The following is a 26746-nucleotide window of genomic DNA, read 5'->3' on the forward strand; positions in this document are numbered from 1 at the left end:
GCATCTATCGAGATGATCATATGGTTCTTATCTTTAAGTCTATTGATGTGATGAATTACATTTATTGATTTCCGCATATTGAACCAGGCTTGCATCCCAAGGATGAATCCCACTTGGTCATGGTGCATGATCTTTTTGATATGTTTTTGTATCCGATTTGCCAGAATTTTATTGAGGATTTTTGTATCTATATTCATTAGGGATATTGGTCTGAAGTTTTCTTTATTTGAAGTGTCTTTATCTGGTTTTGGAATCAGGGTGATGTTGGCCTCATAGAATGAATTTGGAAGTACTCCCTCTTTTTCTATCTCCTGAAATAGATTGAAGAGTATTGGTATTAGTTCTTCTTTAAAGTTCTTGTAAAACTCTGCTGTATATCGGTTCAGTCCTGGGCTTTTCTTGTGATGTTGCCTTTTTCATCCCGTAAGCTAGTAAATTGGGTTCTCTCTCTTCTCTTTGTTAGCGTGGCTAGTGGTCTATCAATCTTATTTATTTTTTCAAAGAACCAAATTTTAGTTTTGTCAATTTTTTTGATTGTTTCTTTTGTTTCAATTTCATTGATTTCAGCTCTGATTTGAATTATTTCTTGCCTTCCACTGTATTTGCTGCTGATTTGTTCTTCTTTTTCTAGGGCTTGAGGTGTAGTGTGAGGTCATTTATTTGTTGGCTTTTTCTTCTTTTAAGAAATGAACTCCATGAAATGAATTTTCCTCTTAGTACTGCTTTCTTAGTGTCCCAGAGATTTCGATATGTTGTGTCTGAGTTTTCATTTACCTCTAAGAATTTTTTAATTTCCTCTTTGATGTCTTCTGTAAACCTTTGTTCATTCAATAGCATATTGTTTATTCTCCATGTGATGTAGGAATTTTTCTTTCTTATTTTATGATTGATTTCCAATTTCATTCCATTATGATCAGATAAAATGCATGGTAGTATCTCTACTCCTCTGTATTTGCTAAGATTTGCCCTGTGACATAATATATGGTCTATTTTTGAGAAGGATCCATGTGCTGCTGAGAAGAAAGTGTATCCACTTGATGTTGGGTGGAATATTCTGTATATATCAATTAAGTCTAAGTTATTAATTGTATTATTGAGCTCTATGGTTTCTTTATTCAACTTTTGTTTGGAAGATCTGTCCAGTGGTGAGAGAGGTGTGTTAAAATCTCCCATGTTTATTGTATTATGGTCTGCTTGACTCTTGAACTTGAGAAGAGTTTGTTTGATAAACATAGCTGCACCATTGTTTGGGGCATATATATTAATGATCATTAAGTATTGTTGGTGTATGGTTCCCTTGAACAGTATGTAGTGGTTATCTCTTTTGATTAACTTTGGCTTGAAGTCTATTTTATTTGATACAAGTATGGACAACCCTGCTTGCTTCCAAGGTCCATATGAGTGGTATGATTTTTTCCAACCTTTCACCTTCAGTCTGTGTATGTGTTTTCCTATCAGATGATTCTCCTGTAGGCAGCATATTGTTGGATCTTTCTTTTTAATCCAGTCTACTAGCCTATGTCTTTTGATTGGTGCATTTAAGCCATTAACATTTAGGGTTTCTATTGAGATATAGTTTGTACTTCCAGCCATATTTGGTTATTTATGTTACTTAACATGATTTGTTTTTCCTCTTTGATTAGTTTTTCCTTTACTGTACTACCTCCTGCTGTTGGTTTTCATTGTTATTTCTCATTTCCTCTTCCTGTAATGTTTTGCCAAGGATGTTTTGAAGAGCTGGTTTTCTAGCTGCAAATTCTTTTAACTTTTGTTTATTGTGGAAGATTTTTATTTCATCTTCAATCCTGAAGCTTAATTTTGCTGGATACACAATTCTTGGTTGGAACCCATTTTCTTTCAGCATTTGAAATATGTTGTTCCAGGATCTTCTGTGTTGAAAAATCAGCCATTATCCTGATTGGTTTACCCCTAAATGTAATCTGCTTCCTCTCTCTTGTGGCTTTTAAGATTCTCTCCTTATTCTGTATGTTGGGCATTTTCATTATTATGTGTCTTGGTGTGGATCTCTTATGATTTTGTACATTTGGCATCCTGTAGGCTTCTTGTATTTGGATTTCTGTTTCATTCTTTAAGTCTGGGAAGTTTTCTAGTATTATTTCATTGAACAGATTGCTCATTCCTTCGGTTTGAACCTCTATACCCTCTTGTATCCCAATAACTCTTAAGTTTGGTCTCTTTATATTATCCCATATTTTTTGAATGTTCTGCTCATGATTTCTTAACATTCTCACTGAGCTATGTTCTTTTCAAGTTGAAATACTTTGTCTTCATTGTCTAATGTTCTATCTTCTAAGTGTTCTACTCTGCTGGTAATACTCTCATTTGAGTTTTTAATTTGGTTTATTGTTTCCTGCATTTCCAGGATTTCTGTTTGGTTTTTTTTTATATCCTCTATCTCCCTGTAGAGTTAATCTTTTGCTTCTTGGATTTGTTTATGTAATTCATTGTCAAAGTGATCTTTCATTGTCTGATTTTGCTGTCTAATGTCTTCCTTGAGATTCCAGATTATCTGAAGCACGTATATCCTGAACTCTTTATCTGACATTCCATCTTCTGCAAATATTACCTCTTCTAATGTTGAATTGACCTGCATTGTTTGTGGTCCTTTCTTTCCTTGTCTTTTCATACTGCTCATGTTTCTTTCTAGCTTTGTGAAACTGTTGTGTTAATGGTTTTGCCCTTATATATTTATATTGTTCTTGTATAGCTCCAAAGTCCCTCTTTTGTAGAGAAAGACAATGTTAACAGTTCCCAATATCAACAGTACATCATCTAAGCACAAGTTTTCATTATTAATACATTTATAGTTAGAATCTAAGTCTAAGATATTGGTTTCAATTATTATTTAAAATATAGTCATTAGTTTCATAAAAGGCATACCATATCTGGTGGCATATAGAAAACTGAATTTCAGATGAAGGATGTTATACTTAAGGGGAAAGGAGTGAGGGTATGAGGTTAATCTAACTTAGCAACTTTGGAGAACTCTAATCAATAGACTGGTAATTTATGGAAGAATGTATAGATTCAACCTCTTTTCTGTATTTAGATAGTTACCCTATGTATAGATAGTAAAAGTTAGGGGGTTGAAAGTGGGATAGAGGGAGTAAGAATGACAAAAAAAGAAAAAAATAACAAGGAAGAAAAGAGGAAAAAAAAAGAGAAGGAAAAAGAAGGTAAGGAAGACAAAAGGAAAATAATGGGGGAGGTGGGGCATATGCAATTCCTCTATATTATAGTATTTTGGTGATTCAGTTGTTCATGCACAGTTCTTGATTTCACATATGTTGAGGTGGTGAAAGAGAGAGAAGAAAAGAGAGCAAAAAAAAAGTCTCTCAGAACCCAGTTTCCCTTTCTTCCAGTAGGTGGCATTGTCTATTCCTATCTTGAGCCTCTGTGTTCATGGTGGTGGATGTAGCCAGTGAGAAAGGACATGAGCTTCCACCAGTATCCTCCCTACTCTAGTTTCTGAGGTGGAAACCAGGTGCCTGTACAGTTGTTGCTTTGCATTGATAGCTACACCCCCCAAAAGCTTGTGGGAAATATTTTGAATTATCGCATCTAAGGATGGGGGAGTTGGAAACCAGGTACCTGGATCAGCCGCAGAACCGTGCTGGTAGCCACAGCCCCTTTGATGGGTTTTAAGGGTTGATGGGCTTCCTCCAGACTAGTGCACAGGGCCGGGGCTGGGCTTCTTCCCCCAGTCTGGCACAGCACCGGGCTTCCTTCTCCCGTCTGGTCTGTTTGTTGTTGTTTTTAAAGTGAACTTACACCCAGTGATTGAAAATTTAATGATGTAAGCCTGTAAGCACTCATAAAGTAAGTGGCCTAATTAACAATGAAACCTTGAACTCAATTTTACAGGTTTTTTGCCTAAAAACTTGAACACATGTAATATTGTGAGAAATTATTTTGAGTTTTGTGTATTTAAATCATCATACCTCTCTTGATATTCCTTAAAATTATACAGGAAGAAATCATTTTTCATAGTGGTTGTAAATATTGTAAATCACTGTTGTTTTAGTTTGAGGCTTAGTAGACTGGGTGTCTGCTAAGAATGAAGTTTCCCAGCTCAATAGGACCTGAAGATAATTGTCTCATTCATCAACCCATCAGGACACAAAGGAGTTAATCCAGGTTTGGTGGTGGTGAGGTGACAGTACAAGACTAAGCCAGGGCCTTCAGCAGGAAAACCTTCACTGAAGTAAATCTGGGGAAATGAGCCAGGGGAGGGAGACAGGCATTATTGACCTTGACTCTTGTTTTTCAAGCATAGTTTGATTTTTTTTCTGGATCAGAGTACTTCAGGGAAAATCTCCTTTGTCTTCAGTTTAACTTATAAATTACCCCCGAAATACTAACACATTAGGAAAATTCTGCTCTCATCCTTGAGTACATTCACATGTCACCAGGCTCCAAAATGAGTTGTCACTGTGCTTTATTAATTTGCCTCATAGCTATTTTCTTTCCAATCCTGAACTTGAGCACTTCAAGACCCATCTTTTTAGCAGCCTTTACCACAGTGTTTTTTTTTAATTTATGGTTGTGTCATTCAAGATTTGGATGGGAGGAAGATGAAACTGAAATATACCTGTCACCAGTGTGTGTGTGTGTGTGTGTGTGTGTGTGTGTGTGTGTGAGAGAGAGAGAGAGAGAGAGAGAGAGAGAGAGAGAAAATGTATATGTATTCAACATCCTTGTCAGTATGTTACAGACAAAGCAAAAATAACAGTGTATAGTGAAAGGGCATATATTGCCAGCAACATGTTAGTAAGTATTTAAAATTCAGAGTATCTTCTTTTTCATTACACAGAATAAATTATTAAAGCTGAGCATTGGTGAACCACTCACTGCCTGTGCTGTTTGACTTGCTGGTGATCCACTTTCTACAAAATCAACATACCCTCCACTTTTTTTTTGCCATAAATACATTTTCTATGGGTTATTTTCTGCAACAATCTCCTTACCCAAGGTAAGGAGGATTCCTCTTGAAAATACTCAATTCTCTGGTACACAGTGATTGCACAGTAAACACAGTTCCTGAGACATCTTAAGGAAGGTTAATTTTCCTGGTATGCCCACCACATAGATACTTGTTCCTTTGACATCAAAATTGGAAGAGAATTGTCCCCTTTGACACACCTGAAGTTTACTGTAATTTTTTAAGAAAGTTTAATTATTAGTTTACAAATTGGCTCAGTGATTTAATTATTCTTGATTTGGCTTTAAAATGTAGCTCCATATCCTTTTTTAATAAGATGTGAGATGTTATTACTCAAAATGCTTTAATATCTGAATAAAAACTTCAGCAATAAAAACCTTTTCTTAGTTGTAGTAGTAATATGACTTGCATTTGTTGAGGCTTTAGGCATTCTCATTTAATCCTCAACAAAACCATAAAGATAATCTTGTTCTACAGGATCAAAGCTGAAGCACAGAGAGGTTAAGTAATTTGCCCACAGTCACCCATAGTAAATGGTGGAACTGTGATCAGAAATCAAGTAGTCTGATTCTAGAGCAGAATAAAACACTGTGGACAGGTTTTGGGGAACGAGCAGTTTGTGAGACTGGTTTGTGTCCACTTTTATATATCTAATTATAAATATGCTCTAGAAAAAGCAAATTGGTTTGCATTTGTTGACAAATTTATTTCTGCATCTCTTTGACTAACTCTAAACCTCCAGGTCCTTGACTTTCTCCTAAACCAGTCTTAACATCTTCCTGATTTCCTCATTAATTCAGTTGAGTAGAATCTTTGACTTCTGTTTTTTTTTCTTTTTAAAGAGACTTAACTTTTTGAAAATTATACTTTGCAAGAGTATTGCCAATATGAGCTCATATAACTCCCATATAATAAGATCCACTTTCAACTTCATGCATTCTTAAGTTAAACTTGGCCAAGTAGCAGAGAATAACACACATACATACATCTATGCTGTGTAAGATATATATATAATTTCTTAAAGAGAAGTATAATTTGGTACTATGATGTTAAAATATTAAAACTACAAGTTGATATTAATTTTAAGAACTACAGACAATTTTAACAGGCTGGCCTGTTGCTCATTGGACTCTCATTCTATTTGCAAAAGCCCAGTGTTTGATCTGAGTTCCTCCCTTGTGGAGCCATTTCATAATCTATGGGTATTAACGATTAATAAATGAGAAAAGAAGAATTTTAAATGTTCTCAGGGATCTATCTGTGTGACCAAGATATCTATACATTAGAAGAACAAGACTCTCTAAGGACTGGAAGGTAAACAAAATTTGTGATTTCAAAGGGATTCCCTGGGATTAGTGAAAATAGTAAATAAACCAGGACTAATGAAATGGTGGCATAGCACATTTGAAAGAAATCCTCTCCTATGATTTCCAGCTCTGGAATGTGGTGTTGATTAAATACTGGCTTTGCTGATTGAGAGATTTGCATCCCCATGCAACTTTATTTCTGACAAGGGTGACACCTGGCAGTTTAGGAGAGAAGACAATTTAGTAAAGAATCGTGAATGGGCAGGTCTGTCCAGCATACGCCATTTATTGCATAAGGTGAAGAACTCTCTGGGTTTGATCCAGGGATGCACAGTCTTGTCATAAAAAGATGTCAAAGCTAGAACATGAGCAAGCAGGGTGAAAATGACACAGGAGAAATGTAAGTGCTCTGGAGGTCAGAGAAGGAGGGCATATCCACAGAGGGACCAGGAGGGTCTTCGGAGCAGTAGTGGAAGTCCAGAGAGGACTGAAAGAACAACTAGGATTTCAACAGACAGATGTGAGTGGGGCCATTCTGTTGAGTCCACCAGCTCAGAAAAGATGTGTGGAAATAAAACAATGGTGTTTAAAGACTTGTGAACAATGAGGCAGAAGCAACATAGTGGGCCCACCTTGTACCAGGCTCCCAAGGGATAGGATAAGAGGCTTGTTCTCAATTCAGTAGAAAATCAGAAGGAAATTATGTGACCACAAAGTCCATTTGAGTTTGAAATGGAGAGGAAATACTATTAATTGAGCACTTACAGTGTGCCGGGAACTCAATAGTTGTTATTGTAACTCTACAGCCTGAAGACTGAGACTCTGGAGAGATTGAGAAATTAAAACCACAGTGTGAATAACTGCAAATTCAAATCACAAAGCTCGCCTTTTTTCTCTCACACCTTACTGGCTAGCAGGGAGGAATGGTGGGGAGATCACTGCAGAAGCCACTGTATCAATCCAAGCAATAGGTAATGAGGGCCAGAAAGAGGAAGATGGCTTTGGAAATGGAAAGGAAGACATAAAGATGCATCCAAGAAGCCCAGTCGATGTGGCAAAGGAAATAGATGCATCAGAGGAGTCTAATTAATGCCCAGTTTTGAAGCCTGAACTCAGAAAATGATGGGAGTGTTTAACAGGAAAAATGCAAGTCTGGAGAAGGCCCTGGTTTAGAGGAAGAAGGATAAGCTCAGTTTGATAGTTACTGTGAGATGGGTCAGACTCCATTTCAGATGTAGGAGACATCTTCACAGAAGTGAGAGGTGAAGGCTTTGAATAAATGGCTAAAGTGAAGAAACATGGAAGGACCAGCAGACACCTTTAGACAATTCCCACCTTTAGGTGAAAGATAGAAAAAGAACTAGGGGAGGAGAGGGAGAGGGAACTGAATCACAGTAATCAGCCTGAAAGGAAGGAGATAATTTCAAGGCACTGACCCCAAAGGAGTGCAGCAGTTCTAGTGCTAGTGGCCTCAGGATGTACCACAGAGCACACTGGTCATCCTGGGTCATGGGACAGGGGCCTGGCACACACTCCAGACTAAGAGGCTGGGAAGCCATGGGCAAGGTAAAGATGGGGAAAGATACTGACTGGGGTGAGGCCTAGGTCAAAGGTGACTTTGTTCAAGGGTGATGGGGATGCAGGAGCAGAGCAGACTGGGAGAACAAAAATGCCCCAGAGAAAAATAGACAAAGGGGCTAATGCTCAGAGCTGGAGATAGAGGAAAAAAAATAAAAGTGGCCTTGGTTTTCTTCCTTTCACACCTACAGAAAACCTGTTTTTGTATTTATTTGCCTCTTCTTAAAGACCAGCATTTATGTTACCAGGCGTACTTCCAACTTGGAACAGAACCACAAGTCACAGTGAATAACAACCGGTGCTTTTCTGAAGACTTCTATTTTAACAAAGGAGTGGTGCTGTTTGGCCATGAGGGCTGCCTGTATGTATATTGACTGGTGAAAGGCCTAGAATCCCTCTGTTTGTAGCCAGGTTTACAGCTTCATTATTATTTAAAGCCTCCCTTTCAGCAAGTTGTAATATCAAACCCCGTGCTGGCTAATGGAATCTGAAGTTGCAAGCTGAGGTTTAGTGGCTCTCCCCAGCCAATCCCAAGACTTTGTAAGAATTTTTATTTTGGTTGTGCTGAGCTTACTATAACTGGAGCAGCTGAGTTGCTATGGTGATTTGTTCTCAAACAAAGCACTTTGCTTCAATGTATTAAAACCCGTTGATAAATCTACTTTATTTGACTTGATCGTGGCATTAATTCTAGTTAAGAGAACATTCCTCTACCCCAATCCTGCCGCCCCATCCCCACTCCCATTAGGACTTCGTGTATAGGAATCTGAAGTGGGCCAAGAAGGCATTGGCTAAAAAAAATAATAATAATGCAACTTTGCTTTTTAAACCTGGGTCTTTAGATTTCACAGAGTTGAAGGCTGTTGGCTTGCAGCCTGGAGAGCTGCATCCTGGGGGTGGTCTGTAGTTGGGGGAAGATTGTCCTGAAGCAATTTTGTGACTCGCAATTTTGTGACTCACACTATGAGCTCACCCCTCCTTGCAGGTGGAGCGGACAGGATGCAGGATGCAAAAACCTCAGCTGCAGCTTCCAGTTTCTTTTGTACAACTGAAAGTCACCCCCATCTGCCTTGAGGTGTGGGAAAGGCAGACATTAGCTCCTAGGCACATGCCCTCCTGGTCTCACCAGTAGGGGTCCTCATTGAGTCACAAGTCCTAAACTGTTAGGCTGGAGTCACCAGACACTTTAAGGATGACTATGCTTTGACTGGGGTGTCTCTGCCTCTGATTTCTTGCCTAACCATAACATGGGAGAGAAAATAAGGAGATGCCTGAATTCCAGTGTGATTCATTCATTATAAACAAATGGAGGACAGATTCACTGCCTCTTATTGGAACCGAGGATGTGCCCCAGTACAAGTGTGAGTCAAAACGGAAGTCCTGAGCCTCCTTGATCAGAGCATTCTCCCTCCAGCTCCACCTCCCCAGGAAGAGGTGCAGTGGGGGGTGTAGCACTTTGGGTTTCTTAAATCCTATCAGAGACCCCATATTAAACCCTGGGCTTCTAAGTGAGTCAAATCCCCTCAAAACCAAGAAGGCTACCAAGTTAAAGATAAACATTGGCCATATCTACAAAGAAACTAATTTGGAGTGGACAGAAATGTTTGTAATCTTAGCAGGGATGATTTCTCAGCATATGTCAAAAATCAACAAAGGGCACTTTAAATATGTACAGTTTACTCTATGTAAATTATACTTAAACGATATTTTTAAAAAGAAATAGAGGGGTCTGCAGTTGTAGCTCAGTGATTGAGTGCTTGCCTCGCATGTGTGAGACAATGGGTTTAATCCTCAGAACCACATATAAAAATAAATAAATAACAAAGATACTGTGTCCATATACAAAGAAGAAGAAGAAGGAGAAGGAGGAGAAGAAGGAGAAGAAGAAGGAGAAGGAGAAGAAGAAGAAGAAGAGGAAGAGGAAGAGGAAGAAGGAAGAAGGAAGAAGGAAGAAGGAAGAAGAAGAAATACAATTCCCAAACTAGTGGAGGTAAAAACACCTATCCACAACCTATCTTCAGTGTGCTGTATCTTGAAGCTCCAGGTAGCTCTTCTTTTTCCATCCATACCCTTGTTCAATTGTGTGTGGGTGCAAACCCGTAAAAGACACAAGCCTACAGGGATCCTGATGTTGTATCATCAAACACTGATCCCAGTTTCCCAGAGCGTGTGTTGGTAATGTGTTACTTATTTTTTTTTACATAACACCCCACTCTTCAAAGGGAATTGTAGCAGCAGGAAGGGGTGAAGACTAGGTTGATAACCAATTTCGAGTGGTGGGGAGAAATGTTAGGTAGCCAAGGGAAAAAAAAGCATCTTCTGTGAACTCTGCCCCACCCCACCTCAGGCAGCCACGGGGTGGTTGTTTGTGCCTTCGTGTTCTGGTGGAGGCAACTTGGGTCAAGTCGACAGCATGACTGCACTTAAGAGCTGGCTGTCAGCTGTGCCTGCAAAACATGCACATGAGAAATGACTTCATGACTTCACGGTTGGAGACCAGTTTATCATGAAGCATATTAATTTAGGGGAAACAAACACAGGACTTAGATGGAAAACAAAACAACAGCAAAAAAATGAAATAGTTTGGCAAGTAGAGTCACTCAAAGAATGAGCAGTCACCAGCAGAGGGAAGGTTCAGATTTTTTTAATATAAATAACCTCAATTGGGAAAATATGAACATGTGTCTATGCATGAATGTCCTATGACTTCCTGAAAAGTATGTGGGATTTTTCTCCTTTTGGATAAAATGCCCATAAGGGACAGGAAAAGGAACTTGTTCTTTCTCTTTCTAGAGGTATGCTCTTGTGAATATCTGCTTTTGATGGCTAACTTTATGGGAAAGGTCCGTGTTTCTTTAATTTTGATGGTTAAACTTCATCCCAAAGGACTTATTTATGTCTTTCATTTTCTCCTTTTCCCTTTGGTTTCCAATATGACCAGCATTAGACCCTGCTGTTGTCTTTTGGCAAGAAAATTCAAGATTTGCATCCTAGCCATCTGGAAAATTTGTCGTTTTAACAAGGGGGCCATCTATGTAGGAGAGCTTTGTTATTCTCCTTATTGCTCGATCAGTGGTGTGTGTGTGTATGTGTGTGTGTGCGTGCGCATGCATGTGTGCATGCGCGCACGTGTGTGTGTGTGTCTGTGTGTGCATGTGCATGCACATATGCTGCCTCTCCCAATTCTATACACTCTTTGAAGGTATGTCCTTGCCATGTGGATGTCCTCAAGCAAAATGCCTATCAGTGTCCATAATTCCTATAGTCCCAGATTTCAACTTCTATTTTTTTGACATATGCCATAAATACATTTATACTATTTAGGGCAATCTTCTTGCCATAGAAAACACTGTCCAGAGGAAGTATATTCTTAACTAGTCTTTCTCTTTAAATCCAAAAATTAGTATTTGGAAAATCATGCATGGTTATTTAACAAGCATTCTGAAGTGTCTACTGTGTGCCAGAACAGCAGAGCCCGTCCCATAGATCAGAGTTAACAGGTTGTTGTTTTCTCCAGGTCCTAAGGAATCAAAAAAAAAAAGAGCAAGCTTCTGTATTTGTAATAATGGAATTGCAGCAACATGTTACTTATTAAAAATTAATATTAAAAATATTATATTAAAAATAATGACAACTAACTCATTGCCTGGAAGTAGCCTGTGTTTGCAGCACTCCAATATGCATTACAGAGCTCTTTGGTACAATAAGCATGGGTTACAGAAGTTGCAAAAGGATACTTGGTGGCAAACTGCCAAGCAAGACCTTATTTCACATTTAATGCCTTGTAGGAAGAAGAGAACATGAGAGAAGTCTTTGGAGCAGACAGGAGAGTTCAGTTGTGAAAAGCAAGGAATCCATGTCCTCCATTGCTGGGGATCTCCAAGTCACTCGCTGGTTTTTGATGACCTGGGTCCAGGTGCCATCTGGAAATGGAAGAGAATATTTACAAAGAAAATGCATTCTTCAGGTGTGTCTTATGTAATGTACTCCTGAGAGCTATCGTGGAGATAAGTTTCATAATGGGTCTTTTTAGCATGAGCTCTGAACCTTCCATCTGACACTTTGAATTGAATCATTAATCTGTGGTCCAGACTCAAACCTCCCATGTTTCTTATAACTAATAACCTTATTTCCCTCATCTCAGTCTAACTTCTGTTTTAAAAAGATGCTTTTATAATTGGGCCCCTCTTACTATGTGGTCCACAAAGCATGCATTGATCCATGCATGACCTTCTTTGTTATTTTCAATGAAGGTAAAACTCCTGAAACTCCCCCTTCCCCCACTGCCAAAAAAATCACTAGGACCTTGACAAGAAATTAAAACATATAACAACCTTATTGATCCACATTCATCTGATTTCCCTCCTTCTCCCAAGCCAAAGTGAACTCTCATCCCGAGTTATGTGATTAATATTTCCTGGCATTCTTTTCCAAAGGATCTTATCAAGTCTTCTTTGTGGGGGCTGGGGATATAGCTCAGTTGGTAGAGTGCTTGCCTCGCATGCACAAGGCCCTGGGTTCAATCCTCAGCACCACAAAAAATATAAATAAGTAAAAAAATAAAAATAAAAAATCTTCTTTGTGTTATATGTATTTCAAAAAGTATGTGTATGCATATATATGTTGTTTTAACTTTATTAAAAAATGTGTAACTGTAGGGCTTACTTATATTGGTAAGATCCACCCTGGTGATGCATGTGCAGGCATTTGGTTTGGGCTTTCTATAATATTTTATTATATGAATATATCCTAATTTATTCACCAACACTGCCTTTTCTGGTTGGCTGGGTTACTCATAGGTTCTTGATATTATGAACTGTGCTTTTATGAACATTCTTACATCTCTCCAATCTTATCCATGTGCAATCTAGGAGTGAAATTAGGTTAAGGGTTACATTCAACTTTAGAGGAGAGTGTCAAACTGGTTTTTTAATGTTTTTTTGGTGCATTATAGTTTATATAATAGATATATAATCATATATACATGGAATATAATTTCCCCATTTTCCTTCCTCTCCTCCTGCAACTCTTCTCCTTCCTCTACTCTGCTGGTCTTCCTTCTCTTTACTTATTGCTTCTTTTAAAATTGGTGCTGTATAGCTATACACAAAGGTGGATTTCACTGTGGTATATTCGTATGCATTCATAGCATAATTTGGTCAATTTCATTTCACCATTCTTCTCTTTTTCTGTACCTCCTTCTCTACTCCACTGTTCTATTTTTCTGAGATCCACTCTCCTTTTTATTTTTTTTTCATATTGTACTCTAGCTTCCACATATGAGAAAAAAATTGTCCCTTGAATTTCTGAGCCTGGCTTATTTAACTTAGCTTGATGTTCTCCAATTCCATCCATTCGTTCAATTACCAGTAAATACCATCATTTCATTCTCCTTCATAGCTAAGTAAAACTCCCTTGCATAGATATGCCACATTTTTTTCATTCATTAATATGTTGACAGGCACCTGGGCTGGTTCCATAACTATGTTATTTTGAATTGTATTGCTATAAATGTCGATGTGGCTGCATCTGTATAGTGTGCTGATTTTATATCTTTTGGATAAATATCAAGGAGTAAGTTAACTGGGTCATTTGGTGGTTCCTTTGAGGAATATTCATAGTGCTTTCCAAAGTGCTTGTACTAATTTGCAGTCCCTCGGGCAATGTTTGAGTATACCTTTCTCCCTCATCCTCATTTTCTCCCTAATATGCCTGGCAGGTTGATAAGATGCTTTGGGTCAAGTTCCCAGAATAGGCCCTGGGTCACATACCATTAAAGCTAAAAGAAGCTTTCGAGATAGGAATGAGGAACCTAACTAATGCTTATAATCAGGGCTAACTTGGTGCTAACTATTGCCCTAAGCCCTGGAAACTTACTAGAGAATGAGTCAAACAAGACCTCCACTTTTCTGAAGTTACTTTCTCATCTTGGGAGGGAATCGGGATTATAGTTTGATTAAAATACTTTGAAAAACACAATGATTAGATAGGGAGAGAGAGAAACAGAAAGCTACTGTTCTCGGGCCTCCCTTATTCTCCTTTGCCTTCCTAGGAGTGACTCTGAATAGTAGGGCATCTATTAGCACTCAAACTCCCATCTTAAAACACCTCCCACCGCTGCCTGTTCCATGGCCAATCAAACCCAGTAGTACAGCCCCAGCACCCAAGCTAGGCAAACATGATTCAGAGAGCCATGGAACTATGAGGACACAAGACTGGATACATTCTGAAATCCACCTTTGTCAAGTATGCCCTCACTGAGCACCCACTCTGTGCCAGGGTCCTGTGGCATGTACCAGGGCTTCCAACATGAAAAAGTCAGTGCATATGTTCTCCAGGAACTCACAATACCCTGGGTAAGGCAGAAACACATGGTGACACTTTCAAAGCAATGCATGTGATACAATGGAGACATGAATGGAGTTCACTGGGAACCCAGAAGAGAAACACCTTGTCTGGTCTTGGAAGTCAGGAAGACTTCCTGCAAGAAGGGATGCCTGCTGGAATAGTTTGTTCTCTGTAAGGCCACAGGAGCAGAGAGCTAGTTGGGTGCTAGTGAGCTAATTCTGAGGTTAAGCACACAATTTAAGCTCTGGCTTAAACAGCTTCACTTAATATCTTACATTACCCACCAGCGAAAACATTCATTTTCCCATCTGTAAAACAGGGATGATAGAGAACATACGTTCATTAGAAGAATTAAATTAAAATGTGTCAAATACTTAGCTCTTAGTCAATTCTTTCCATGACCAACTTACAGCAAATCAATTCAGTTAGCCAAGTTACCAATAAACTGAATTTTTCCAAAGTTACCAAGTAGCTTAATTAGAATATTTAGCTGTGAGTTTCTGATTGTAAGGTATGTTTTACTATTAACCAAATTTAGCTTGATAATGCCACCCAGCAAATGAATCCATGTAATGCTACCTTTTAAAAGTGACATAGGCAAAGCCATGGGTTCAACCTTTAGCACTGCAAAGGTTGGGGGGAGATATGTCAAAGCAGCAATAAATCTAAGGTGATTTTTTTCTATGTGAAGAACTATTTTCCAACCAAATATTAAGTAGTTTATGTCAAACAAATTTGCTTCAGTTTCTTCTCATTTCCTTTTGATACTCATGAATGTCTTTTTCTATTCTTTGAACTGTAAATTTTAAAATGATCTTTCATTAGTTTTTTCATGGTATATCAGGCTTAAATTTAAATTTATTAAGTTTAAAATTTAATTTAGTTGTAATTCAGTTTTAAACAAATCAAATTTTAATGCAAAACATCCCAAAGAAATCTGAAATCTCAATTAAGCTTAAAAGAATATTAGAAAAATCAGGATTAGCTAAAACAATCCTTTCCTGAGAAATGCTGAAAATTTTGGCTCTAACAAGGATCATTTGGAATATGTGAATAAGTAGCAGTTTGCATAAACATTTGTCATAAAAATGTGTTGAACAGTTCAAAAATGAGAAAGTTAATTTCCTCAGAACAAACTAGTGTAATGAATCACGTTATCAGTACTTCCTTTCTGAGATGCACTAACCATAAATAGAAACTTTAAAGGAAACAATCAACAAAACCAGCTTCATAAAAGGCCAAGAATGTTAAGTGATCATCAAAAAGTTGAACAAGGATTGTAATCAAAGCATTGACCATATTCTTAAAAATAAATAAGGAAAGAAAGAAAGAGAAAGAGAGAAAAGAAAAGAAAAGAGAAACCTCAATGTAACCATTTTGCAATCCAGATAATGGGTACATGGGAATTTATGGTATAATTTTTTCCCCCATGGCTGGGGACTTAACCCAGGACCTCACTCTCTAGATAAGCTCTTTGCTTACTATGCTCTACCACTGAACCTCACTCCACATCCCTGTATATATACAGCCCTTACATAATATTTATATAAGTTTGAAATTCTAAATATGCAGGTCGGGGGGGAAGTTGATGTAAAATCAAATTTTTTATAAGAAATGCTGAAAGCATATTCCTATCAATAATAACCAAAACTAAACTGTGCCTAAAGCTATGAAATTTTCTGGTAAAAGCTACTGAAACTTTTTTTTTGTTTTAATGAATATCCAAACTGACTAATGTTGGCCAGTGTTTCAGTCCATAAATTAATTCCTGGGATATTAAGCTTCGAAGAAGAGAATGCGGTCCTGGCAGGAAAAAAAAAAAAAAAAACAGAAAGTAGATATGACACAATGGAAGCGACAGAATTTAGCTGAAATTCTGCAACCAGGAGAGGGAGAGAAATTATGGAGATAAGCAGGGCCCAGTCCTAGGGCAGTTATAGTCATAGTATTGTTTTATAATACTTAGAAGTTGTACTGTGAGGGTTTTTGTTTTCTGATTGTAAGCATAACATAACATAATCAAATTTGGACTAAGGAGAAGAACCTAAAAAAGAAAATGAAAACCACAAGCCTGTCACTCACATTTTTATGGGACATGCTAATAAGCATTTTTCTTAATACTTTACTTTTTCTCCTGAAAGGCTGAAAGTCTTGATATGATGACCAGTAGGTGACTGCCTGACCCCAGTCAAAAACCTTTCCAGATAGTACCTTTTTCCACCCTGGAACACCTACCAGTATTAACCATTATTCTTTTAAAAAAATTATTTATTCATTCTAATTTATTATACATGACAGCATAATGCATTTCAATTTATAGTACACATATAGAGCACAGTTTTTCATGTCTCTGGTTGTATACAAAGTAGAGTCACACCGTTCCGGTCTTCATACATGTACATGTCATTGCACCATGTTTTCTACCCCCATGCCCCCCCTTACTTTCCCTTTCCTTTACCCTATCAAAAGTTTCTCCATTTTTACCATGCTGCTCCCCATACCCCTGTTATGGATCAGCATCCACCTATCAGAGACAACATTTGGCCTTTGGTTTGGGGATTGGCTTACTTCACTTAGCATGATATTCTTATCTCTCTCTTTTTTTAAGAACTTCTGCTAAAGAAATTACAGTAGTTCCTTTTATTCACATGGGGTAGGTTTCAAGACGCCAGCAGATGCCTGAAAACACACTGAACTCTCTATCTATTTCTAGCATGGCTAGAAATGGAGAGTAGAAAAAGTGTTCATCAAAGGCACCCAGGGACCCAGGCTGATGGGAAGTCCTGGAGGAGGAAGAGGCAGACTGCTGTGGTTTCAATGTCCCCTCCAATGCTCACGGTGAAATTTAATTGCCAGTGTAACAGAGGTGGCACCTTTGAGAGGTGGGATCTTTAAGGGATGATTAGGACAAAAAGGCACCACCCTTGCCAATGGATTAAGCCTTTTATTGCAGGAGTGAGTTCATTATCAGTGGAATCTTTGTGAAAGGATGAGTTCAGCTTGCTTTCTCTACTTGTGTTTCTTCCATGTTACAATGCAGCACAAAGGCCTGGCCAGACACTGACGCCATGCTCTTTTTAGTCTCCAAACGTGTGAGAAATTCTTTTCTTTTTTATAATTTACCTATTGTGTAATATTCTGTTAAAGCAACAGAACATGGGCTAAGACACAGACCACACCAATTCTCAAAGCTTCTGCCTTGCAGTGACAAAGTCACTTTCATTCCTATTTCACTAACTGGCAATGCACACAGTCACCTTTAACTTCAAAATTGGCCAAAAAGGGCTGGGTCTGTGGCTCAGTGGTAGTGCACTTGCCTGGCATGTGTGAGGAACATTTTTTAAAATTTTTTTTAAGTGGGTGAAATATAAAATCATTTTATCGAGAGGGGAAGGTAAATTGGAATATTTGTGAAAAGCTTATTCACTTCATAAATGCTGAGGAAGATATTCTCAGCTTTTTACAGACTGGGAAGTCAAAAATCAGAGCTGAAGGGCCTTGAAGAGGAAAGACTGCTAATAATTCAAGCAGAAGGAACCCACCTCCCAAGCCTGTGTTTGTTTGTGTGTGTGTGTGTGTGTGTCTGTCTGTCTGTCTATCTTTGTGGGGGTACCAGGGATTGAACTCAGGGCACTCAGCCACTGAGCCATATCCCCAGCCTTATTTTGTATTTTATTTAGAGACAGGGTCTCACTGAGTTGCTTAGAGCCTCTCTTTTTGCTAAGTATGGCTTTGAACTCATGAACCTCCTGCCTCAGCCTTTTAAGCTGCTGGGATTACAGGTGTGCACCATGTTGTTTGCATTTGTATTAACTACATTGACACTTTCACTGAGATACTGTTTTCTACAGAGTTTTGAAACATCCCCACTGAGTAGTAGGATACACACACACACACACACACACACACAAACACATACGAACAACTTTGGCACATGGCTTTACTCAGTCCTATAATGAGATCAAGCTCACATCTAGAGAGCCATGTCATGGTCTCTAAATACTGACTCTGTTTGCCTACTTCAAACTAGGGTTTATGTAATCATGTAATCATCTCCTTTGAGATATAGAAGACCCCTGATCCTGTCACCACCTTCATAGCTACAGGCCATATCTTTTTACTACCCATCCCCAGTGCTTTTGCTCTCAAAAAACTCCAGACCATATTCCAAACATAGAAAACCCTGCATGCTTGGAATGGGTCAAATAAATTTGTTAATTAAAAGCCAGCAAAGACCAGGAGAGGGACTTTATTGTAAATAGGGAAGAATAGCACATAACTCCAAGCTGACTTGGTGCCTCAAGGAGAGTACTACCGTGAATTTCCAGGTCCCTGTTCTGAGGATTGCATCATGGTCAGGTGTGCAACGCATCCTCCAGGCCTGGACTTGGCTCTGTTGGCTGGCTTTGAAACCTTGTGCAGCTGACTCCTCTAAGTCTTTGTTCCCTCCTTGGTAATTGAATAAGGAAATATGTAAACATCCTTATCAGGGCTCCTGGAGCTTGGTGAGAGTTCAGTGGTCATGTTAACCAAGGGTATCATTGACATCATCATAACATATTCAGGTAGCAGTAAACAGAAGTTTCCAGGTTTGATGTTCAGGGAAATCTTGGTCTTGGAATTATATTCTAGTTTGAAGTTACACTGCGATGACTGTCTCCATTTATGATTATGTCTACTTTTGCCAACACTAGTCCAGGGCAATTTATGATAAGTTGAGGGAAAGGAAAGAAAATCAAGAAGGCATTGAAGGGACTAGGAAGGGGCTCTTTCCTTAAGGAATAGGAGTGCTAATGATTCCCTTTAGGGGGGAAGCAGCATCCAGTGGGGTACTACCTCTGGGGCCCTGAGCAGCTTACCTTGCCTGTCTGGCCCTCTGGGTAGGAGAACTTAAGCAGTGGAACTTTAGTTTTGCCTCTGGTGTCTCTTTAAAGTTTTAATAGGGTGAATCCTTATACCCACACTGGATAAGAATTTCAGGCTGGCACCAGAACATTTCTTCTCACTCATAGTTTTAAACACTCCTTTTATTCCTAAGTCACACAGTTAGTCTCTTTTCTAATATTGGAAAGTCCTACCTAACACATCTATACTTCAGACTTTTTTGAAGAGAGCCTTCTTCCTCTTCCTCCACTGAAGAGGGTTGCTGATCTTCTGGAAAGAGGAAAATAGACACCATCTTCCCCAACATATTCACATGGGGGCTGGAAGTGGGGAGAGGTAGGATTCATGAGGGTGAATCCATGGTGCTCAGGCACCATGTGGGTCAATAATTGGGCATGGTGGGTGGCTGGGGTTATGGCTCAGCGGTAAAGTGCTCACCTATCATGTGTGAGGCCCTGGGTTCAATCCTTAGCACCACATACAAATAAATAAAATAAAGGTATTGTGTCCAACAACTAATAAATAATAATAATAATAATAATAATAATAATAATAAGGCACAAAAGGAGCCACCAGCCCTGAGGTAGCTGCAGCTCTGGCCACCTTAGGAATCCCTTCCTTCTTTGAAGACTCTGGTGGTCCACCTTCCCGTGTGTCTGATGGGGACTCATGCCCTCTAGATTATCCCAGGAGACCATATCTAAGATGTTCCACATCACAAGACTGTCTGCAGGAAACATACTCTGTCAAGACCAGCTTTCAGCATACAAATTCACATTCATTTTTGTGTTAGTCAGCTTTCCTTGACTTTAAAAAATACCTAAGTTAATATATTTATAAAGAGAAAAGGACTTCTTTCTTTTGAACAGAAGTGGTGAAAATGGAATTCCTGTCTTGTTGCAGTTTGTCAAGGCAATGCCTTCCATTTTTTCTGTGTTTAGAATACTGTTGGCCTGAGGCTTTGCAGAGATAGCTTTTATGATGTTGAGATGAGTTCCTGTTATCCATAGTTTTTCCAGTGTTTTGAACTTAAAGGGGTGCTGTATTTTGTCAAATGCTTTTTCTGCATCTATTGAGATGGCCATATGGTTCTTATCTTGAAGTCTTATTGATATGATGAATGGCATTATTTGATTTCCGTATATTGAGACAACCTTGAATACCTGGGATGAATCCCACGTGATCATGGTGCATGATCTTTTTGATATGTTTTTGTATTTGATTTGCCAGAATTTAATTGAGGATTTTTGCCTCTATATTCATTAGAGATATTGGTCTGAAGTTTTCTTTATTTCAGGTGTCTTTGTCTGATTTTGGAATCAGGGTAATATTAGCCTCAGAGAATGAAGTTGGATGTACTCCCTCTTTTTCTATTTGCTGAAATAGATTGAAGAGTATTGGTATTAGTACTTATTGAAAGGTCTTGTAAAATTTTGGCTGTATATCCATCTGGTCCTGGGCCTTTCTTGGTTGGTAACCTTTTGATTGCTTCTTCTATGTCCTCACTTGATATTGGTCTCTTTAAGTTGTGTATATCTTCCTGACTCAATCTGGGCAGGTCATATGACTTTAGGAATTTAGCGATGCCTTCATTATCTTCTATTTTATTAGAGTTACAGTTTCAAAATTTTCTAATTATCTTCTGCATTTCGGTAGTGTCTGTTTTGATATTGCCTTTTTCATCACATATGCTAGTAATTTGGGTTCTCTCTCTTCTTCTCTTCATTAGAATGGCTAAGGGTCTGTCAATCTTATGTATTTTTTCAAAGAACCAACTGTGAGTTTGTCAATTTTTCCAAATGTTTCTTTTGTTTCTATTTCACTGATTTCAGCTCTGATTTTAATTATTGCTTCCCTTTACTGCTTTTGCTGCTGGTTTATTCTTCTTTTTCTAGGGCTCTGAGGTGTACTGTGAGGTTATTTACTTGTTGGCTCTTTCTTTTTTTAAGGAATAGACTTCATGCAATGATTTTTCCTCTTAGTACTGCCTTCATAGTGTCCCAGGGATTTCAATATATTGTGTCTGTGTTTTCATTAACCTCTAAGAATTTTTTAATTTCCTTCTTGATGTCTTCTGTAACCCATAAATGAACATTCAGTAGCATATTGTTCATTCTCCAAGTGATGAAGAAATTTTTCTTCCTTATTTTATCATTGATTTCCAATTTCATTCCATTTTGATGGAATAAAATGCATGGTAGTAACTCTACTCCCCTGTATTTGCTAAGAGTTTCCCTGTGGCATAATATAGGGTCTATTTTTGAGAAGGATCCTTGTGCTGCTGAGAAGACAGGGTATCCTCTTGATGTTGGTTGATATTTTATATATGTCAATTAAGTCTATATTATTAACTGTGTTATTGAGTTCTATAGTTTCTTTATTCAAATTTGTTTGGAAGATCTCTCCAGTGGTGAGAGAGGTGTGTTAAAATCACACATGATTATTGTTCTGTGGACTATTTGACTCTTGAAATTGAGAAGAGTTTTTTAGATGAACATAGCTGCACCATGGTTTGGACATATATATTAATGATTGTTATGTCTTCTTCGTGTATGGGTTCTTTGAGCAGTATGTAGGTTCCTTCTTTGTTCCTTTTGATAAACTTTGGTTAGAAGTCTACCTTATTTGATATGAGTATGGACACCCCTGCTTGCTTCTTAGGTCAATGTGAGTGGTATGAGATTTCTCAACTTTTCACCTTCAGTCTCTGTATGTCTTTTCCTATCTATTGAGTCTCTTGTAGGTAGCATATTGTAGCATCTTTTATTTTAAATCCAGTCTACTATCCTATGTCTTTTGAATGGTGAGTTTAAGCCATTAACATTTAAGGTTACTATTGAGATATTGTATGTGTATCCAGCCATATTGGTTTATTTTTGTTATTTAACTTGAACTTGATTTTCCTCTATGATTAGATCTTCCTTTACTGTACTACCTCCCACTCTTGGTTTTCATTATCATTTTTTATTTACTCTATGAAAAATTTTGCCAAGGATGTGTTGAACTGCCTGTTTTCTACCTGCAGATTCTCTTAACTTTTGTTTATTGTGGAATGATTTTACTTCATCCTCAAACTTGAAGCTTAGACTTGCTGCATACAAGAGTCTGGGTTAGTGAAAGAACGAACAAGGCTCGTCATCGAAGAAAATGCCTGTTTATTGAGGAACAGCTCTTTATATTTATAAAGCTGGGGGTGATTTGACAGTTATGACAGTTTTATGGTTGAATGGTTTGACAGTTGGCATGGGGTGCTTTCTGATTTGTGGGTAAGGATCATGTGAGCCAGCAGCGCTAGTCTTATTGGTGGGTAAGGATCATGTGAACCAGCAGGGCTAGTCTGATTGGTGGGTAAGGATCATGTGATCCATCAGGGCTAGTCTGATTGGTAGGTAAGGATCATGTGAGCCGGCAGGGCTCACCATTGGACAGCTCTTTTCGGGGGGTGGGGGTGGGAAAGTTAGTCTTTGGAGCCAGGGTGACTCCCAACATTCCCCCCTCTTTGTTATTAAATGAGAGTGGGTGTTTACTCATTCTGGCTGCTTCCTGCTGAGATGGGGCAGTGTGGGAGAATAGGAGGGAAGTAGGGAGCCCCCACAGGAGGGCAGAGAGAACTGGGATAACTTCAGGAACCAGATCAACGAAGGTTCCTTGCCACCGCAGATCCATGAAGATGTCAGTCCATTAGGCATAGATCTCAACTGAAGGTATCATCAGTAGCCAGGAGTTGGTTATTCTTGAGGAGAAGCTGGTTAAAAGCTTGATTACAAATTTTTACCCACCAGAGTCTGAATGAACTTTATGATAAAGGGAAGGAACAGGCACAGGTGGTGAAGGCGATCCCCCACTCACTGTCTTGACAGGGTCACGGTGAGGATGAATGCTGGCAAAGCCGCACTGGTTGGTGGGAAACCGAAACCATGAGACCCTTTTTTATGTAATTGGGACTTTTCATTTTCATGCTTATGTTCCTGTCAGGAGGCCTGAGTATGTTAAATGCCAAACAAATTAAATTTCAGATGGCTAGAACATAACAGGTAGTTCATGCCTTGAAGGCTGTTCTACTACCCCTCAGCATATCAAGGACAAAGTAGAAGGCTGTTCTTCTACCTCAGTACATTGAGGACAAATCTGATAATGGACAACAATCATTTTCTGAAAGGTCATGAGAATTTTAGGCACCACATTGATTATATCAACTAGAGCCCAAGCTCATATTTCCGGCCTCTTTGAAAACCTAATTATTATGCTTATTTTACAAAGCCCACCATATGTAGCCTCATTCTTGATGGAGGAAAGTTATATTATACACTTAGGAAAGTTAAAACATATAAAGATATATTCTTCTCTTTTTATAAACCCCTTTTTACTTTATATAGGGATTTATGATGAGCATAGTTAATATTGGCGGAAAGTGAACTAATGTTTAGAACTTACTTTCTATTGAGAAAGATTATAAAGATATGAGAACTAGTGCACCTTGACTGAGAAACAAAGAAACTCTTTGAGAAAGCAGCTCAACCAGTTTTATGAGAATAAATTTAGGAATTAATTAAAGTAGCTTTATAAGATGTATTTTTAGAATAATGTTAGAAATATTATCCTATTTAGATTTTTGGTTTAGAAATTCTTAAGTTTTTAGTTGTATGGGTTTCTGATATGTTTTAAGAATGATTTATAAACTTTAGGATATTTTAAGTATAAGATTTAAGGGTACTTTTTTAGATGGGAATTTTAGATTAGAAATAAAGTAAAGGTGTACTTTAAACTTAAAGGTTAATGATAGGTTAGGAGACTTAGAGTCTGGTTATGTAGTTTGGCATTAGTTAATAAGAAAATAGCATATCTTGGGGAAAATAGTAAATCTTGGGAAAATCTGAAAAATGTAAATTAGTGACACATTTTATTAATGATTCTGTACTCTTAATAATTAAATAACTAAAGGTCATATCCTGGAAAAATGCAAATTAATGTTACATTTTTTGTACCCCTAATTATGGTTAAGGAAATGTCATGTCTTGGCAAAGTTTTAAATTGTATAATCAATGACGTATTCTGAATTTCTAATGATGAGAAAAATTGCAATAAAAGATGACCCAGAGAAAGCTGCATTAGAGCTCTCTCTCTGGAGATTGCTCCAATGCAATGACTCCTGTCTCATCTTTTTGCAGACACCACTCATCCTTCAGGACTCCCTGGACCCTGCTAGGGCAGGACCCCAGCAATTGGCGCCCGAACCAGGTAACTGAAGGTAATCCCCCTCGGCATTTGCCCCCTTGTTTTTCAGAGTGGATAGGCCATTACCTGTGGGTTTCATGAGCCCCCTGTTGGTAGAACAGGTAAGAGTGGGTAATTAGGTAAAAGAAAAATGGGAAATACAGAATCTAAGGAACGAGGATTATTCATCGATATTGTTAAACATATGCTTAGAAAAAAAGGAATTCAGGTTTTCACTTCACAATTACAGAGGTTTTTTTATTTTATTCAGGAATGTTGCCCTTGGTTCCCAGAAGAGGGAACCTTAGATTTAAAAACATGGGTAAAAATAGGAGAAGCTTTAAAAGCATATTACTCTAATTATGGACCAGAAAATATGCCTGTAGATGTTATAGCATTATGGAATCTTTGAAAAGATATGTTAGATCCAGCTCATGAAGCTGAAACCTTAAATAGAATTAATTCAACTGCCCATACTGAAGAAACTCCCCTAAGGAAGGACTCTAGAAGCGAAATTTATGTCCTAAAAAAAGATGAGGAGGAGGATCAGTCTTGTTTAAAAAGTGAAGATAATTTAGAAGAAGCACCTATTGAATATCATAATGAAGAATTCTTTGCCCCTATAAATACACGTCCTTGTAGACCTCTTACAAAACCTTCTACAAAAAATAAATTAGGTTCCAAAATAAAAAATACCCTACCTCCTTCTTCACAGAATGTAGGATTTAAAGGAGCTATGAGAGAGGCTCTACAATCTGGAGATCTAAGTTTTACTCTCCCTATCACTTTTGATTCAAATGATGAACACTATATGCCTCAATGGGAGCCCCTTCCTTTAAAAATTTCAAAAGAATTAAAACAATCTGTTCATGATTATGGACCCACTTCTCCTTATACTTTACAGATAGTAGAGATTATTGCCACTAGAAGGATGACTCCATATGATTGGTTTGCTACTGCAAAATCTTGTCTCCCCAGAGGGACATTCTTATTATGGAAAACAGATTATGAAGATAGAGCTAAAGAACGCTCTCGATATAATAGATCTATAAATAGTGAAGTTACTTTTGATATGTTAATGGGAGAAAATGATTGGGCTCAGCCAAGTGATCAATTACATTCGCCTCAGCCTGCCTTAATCCAGTGCTCAGATTTAGCAGTTAATGCTTGGAGACAATTGGAAAATAAAGGAGTTAAAACTTATGGCTTAAATAGTATAAAACAAAAGCCTGAAGAACCTTTTGAGGAATTTTTGTCTCGATTAAAAGAATCAGTGGAAAAAATTATAACTAATAATGAAGCTTCACAAATTGTAATCAAACAATTAGCTTTTGAAAATGCAAATACTGCATGTCAGACACTCCTAAGACCTATTAGAAAGAAAGGAAATTTATCTGCTTTTGTTAAGGTTTGTGCTGATGTATCACCCTCATATTTGCAAGGTGTAGCCATAGCTGCAGCATTACAGGGACAAACAAATGCTCAGTTTCTTAAAAGGCTTCAAAATAGAGAACAAAATAAAGGAAATCAAAGCTGTTTTCCTTGTGGACAGACAGATCATTTTAGTAAAATTTGTCCTAATAAAAACTTTCAAAATAAAGGAAACAGAGTTCCTAATCAGATATCTAGACCCAAAAGTTTATGCCCACTTTGCAATAAGGGATTTCACTGGGCAAAGCAGTGTCGCTCTAAATTTTATAAAGATGGGAGACTTTTAGAAGGTGGACCAATGTCTCAAAAATTTCCACAAATGACTGCCAATCCATTACTGGGAAACTGGTAATGGGGCCAGCCTTGGGCCCCTTAAATAATGGAGGCCATCAACAATCTTTTTCAACAGGATATACTATAAGGGCTTTATTAAGAGCCACCCCAGATTCAGCAGGATTAGATTTGGCATCTTCAGAATCAGTAGTTAAACCTCAGACTCTTCTGTTCTAGCTATACCTACTAAAATTTATGGACCTTTACCTAAAGGAACTTTTGGTCTTATTCTAGGAAGAAGCTCTGCTTCCCTACAGGGAATCAAAGTTATTCCTGGAATTGTTGATTCTGATTATACTGGAGAAATTAAGATTTTAATAGAACCTTCATCTCAAAAGACTTTGATTATTCATAAAGTACAAAGAATTGCTCAAATCTTGCTACTCCCCTATTTATCTATCAGAAACCGAGCTATTTCAAATGAAAAAAGACAAACAAGAGGATTTGGTTCTAGTGATATGGCATTCTGGGTTCAAAAAATTCAAAATTCTCATCCTATGAAAAAACTAGAGATTCAGGGAAAAATAATTGATGGATTATTAGATACAGGAGCAGAGGTTACTTGTATAGCTGGAAAAGATTGGCCTTCAACCTGGCCTACAACAGTAACTCCCTCAACACTTATGGGACTTGGAACTGCTACTAATTTGGCAAAAAGCACTCAAATACTTAAATGGGCTGATGACAA

The 26746-nt window shown here is 38.0% G+C and overlaps 1 protein-coding gene and 1 long non-coding RNA gene across 9 annotated transcripts in view; one reads left to right on the plus strand and one right to left on the minus strand.

Moving 5' to 3' along the window:
* LOC125612374 lies at positions 1-20311 on the minus strand. Its single transcript, XR_007342730.1, has 2 exons — positions 20235-20311; positions 1-88 (listed from the first exon to the last, which is right to left on the minus strand). It is a non-coding gene; the product is annotated as an uncharacterized LOC125612374 (long non-coding RNA).
* The window catches only part of LOC107146991 (endogenous retrovirus group K member 7 Env polyprotein-like), a 26451-nt gene continuing 5861 nt past the window's right edge, over positions 6157-26746 (plus strand). For 4 of the 8 annotated variants that reach the window (XM_048789856.1, XM_048789862.1, XM_048789858.1 and 1 more), the window contains exons 1-3: positions 6157-6277; positions 11637-11815; positions 24249-24328. Coding sequence is in view for 2 of the 8 variants with exons in the window: in XM_048789862.1 (XP_048645819.1) it covers positions 11778-11815; positions 24249-24328 (118 nt within the window). In the remaining 6 variants the exon portion in view is untranslated. The remainder of the gene's footprint in view (positions 6278-11636; positions 11816-24248; positions 24329-26746) is intronic. The other 4 variants (XM_048789855.1, XM_048789861.1, XM_048789857.1 and 1 more) reach the window with 1 other exon arrangement.

The sequence above is a fragment of the Marmota marmota genome, unplaced genomic scaffold (genome assembly GCF_001458135.2).
Source record: "Marmota marmota marmota unplaced genomic scaffold, marMar, whole genome shotgun sequence".
Taxonomy (NCBI): Eukaryota; Metazoa; Chordata; class Mammalia; order Rodentia; family Sciuridae; genus Marmota; species Marmota marmota.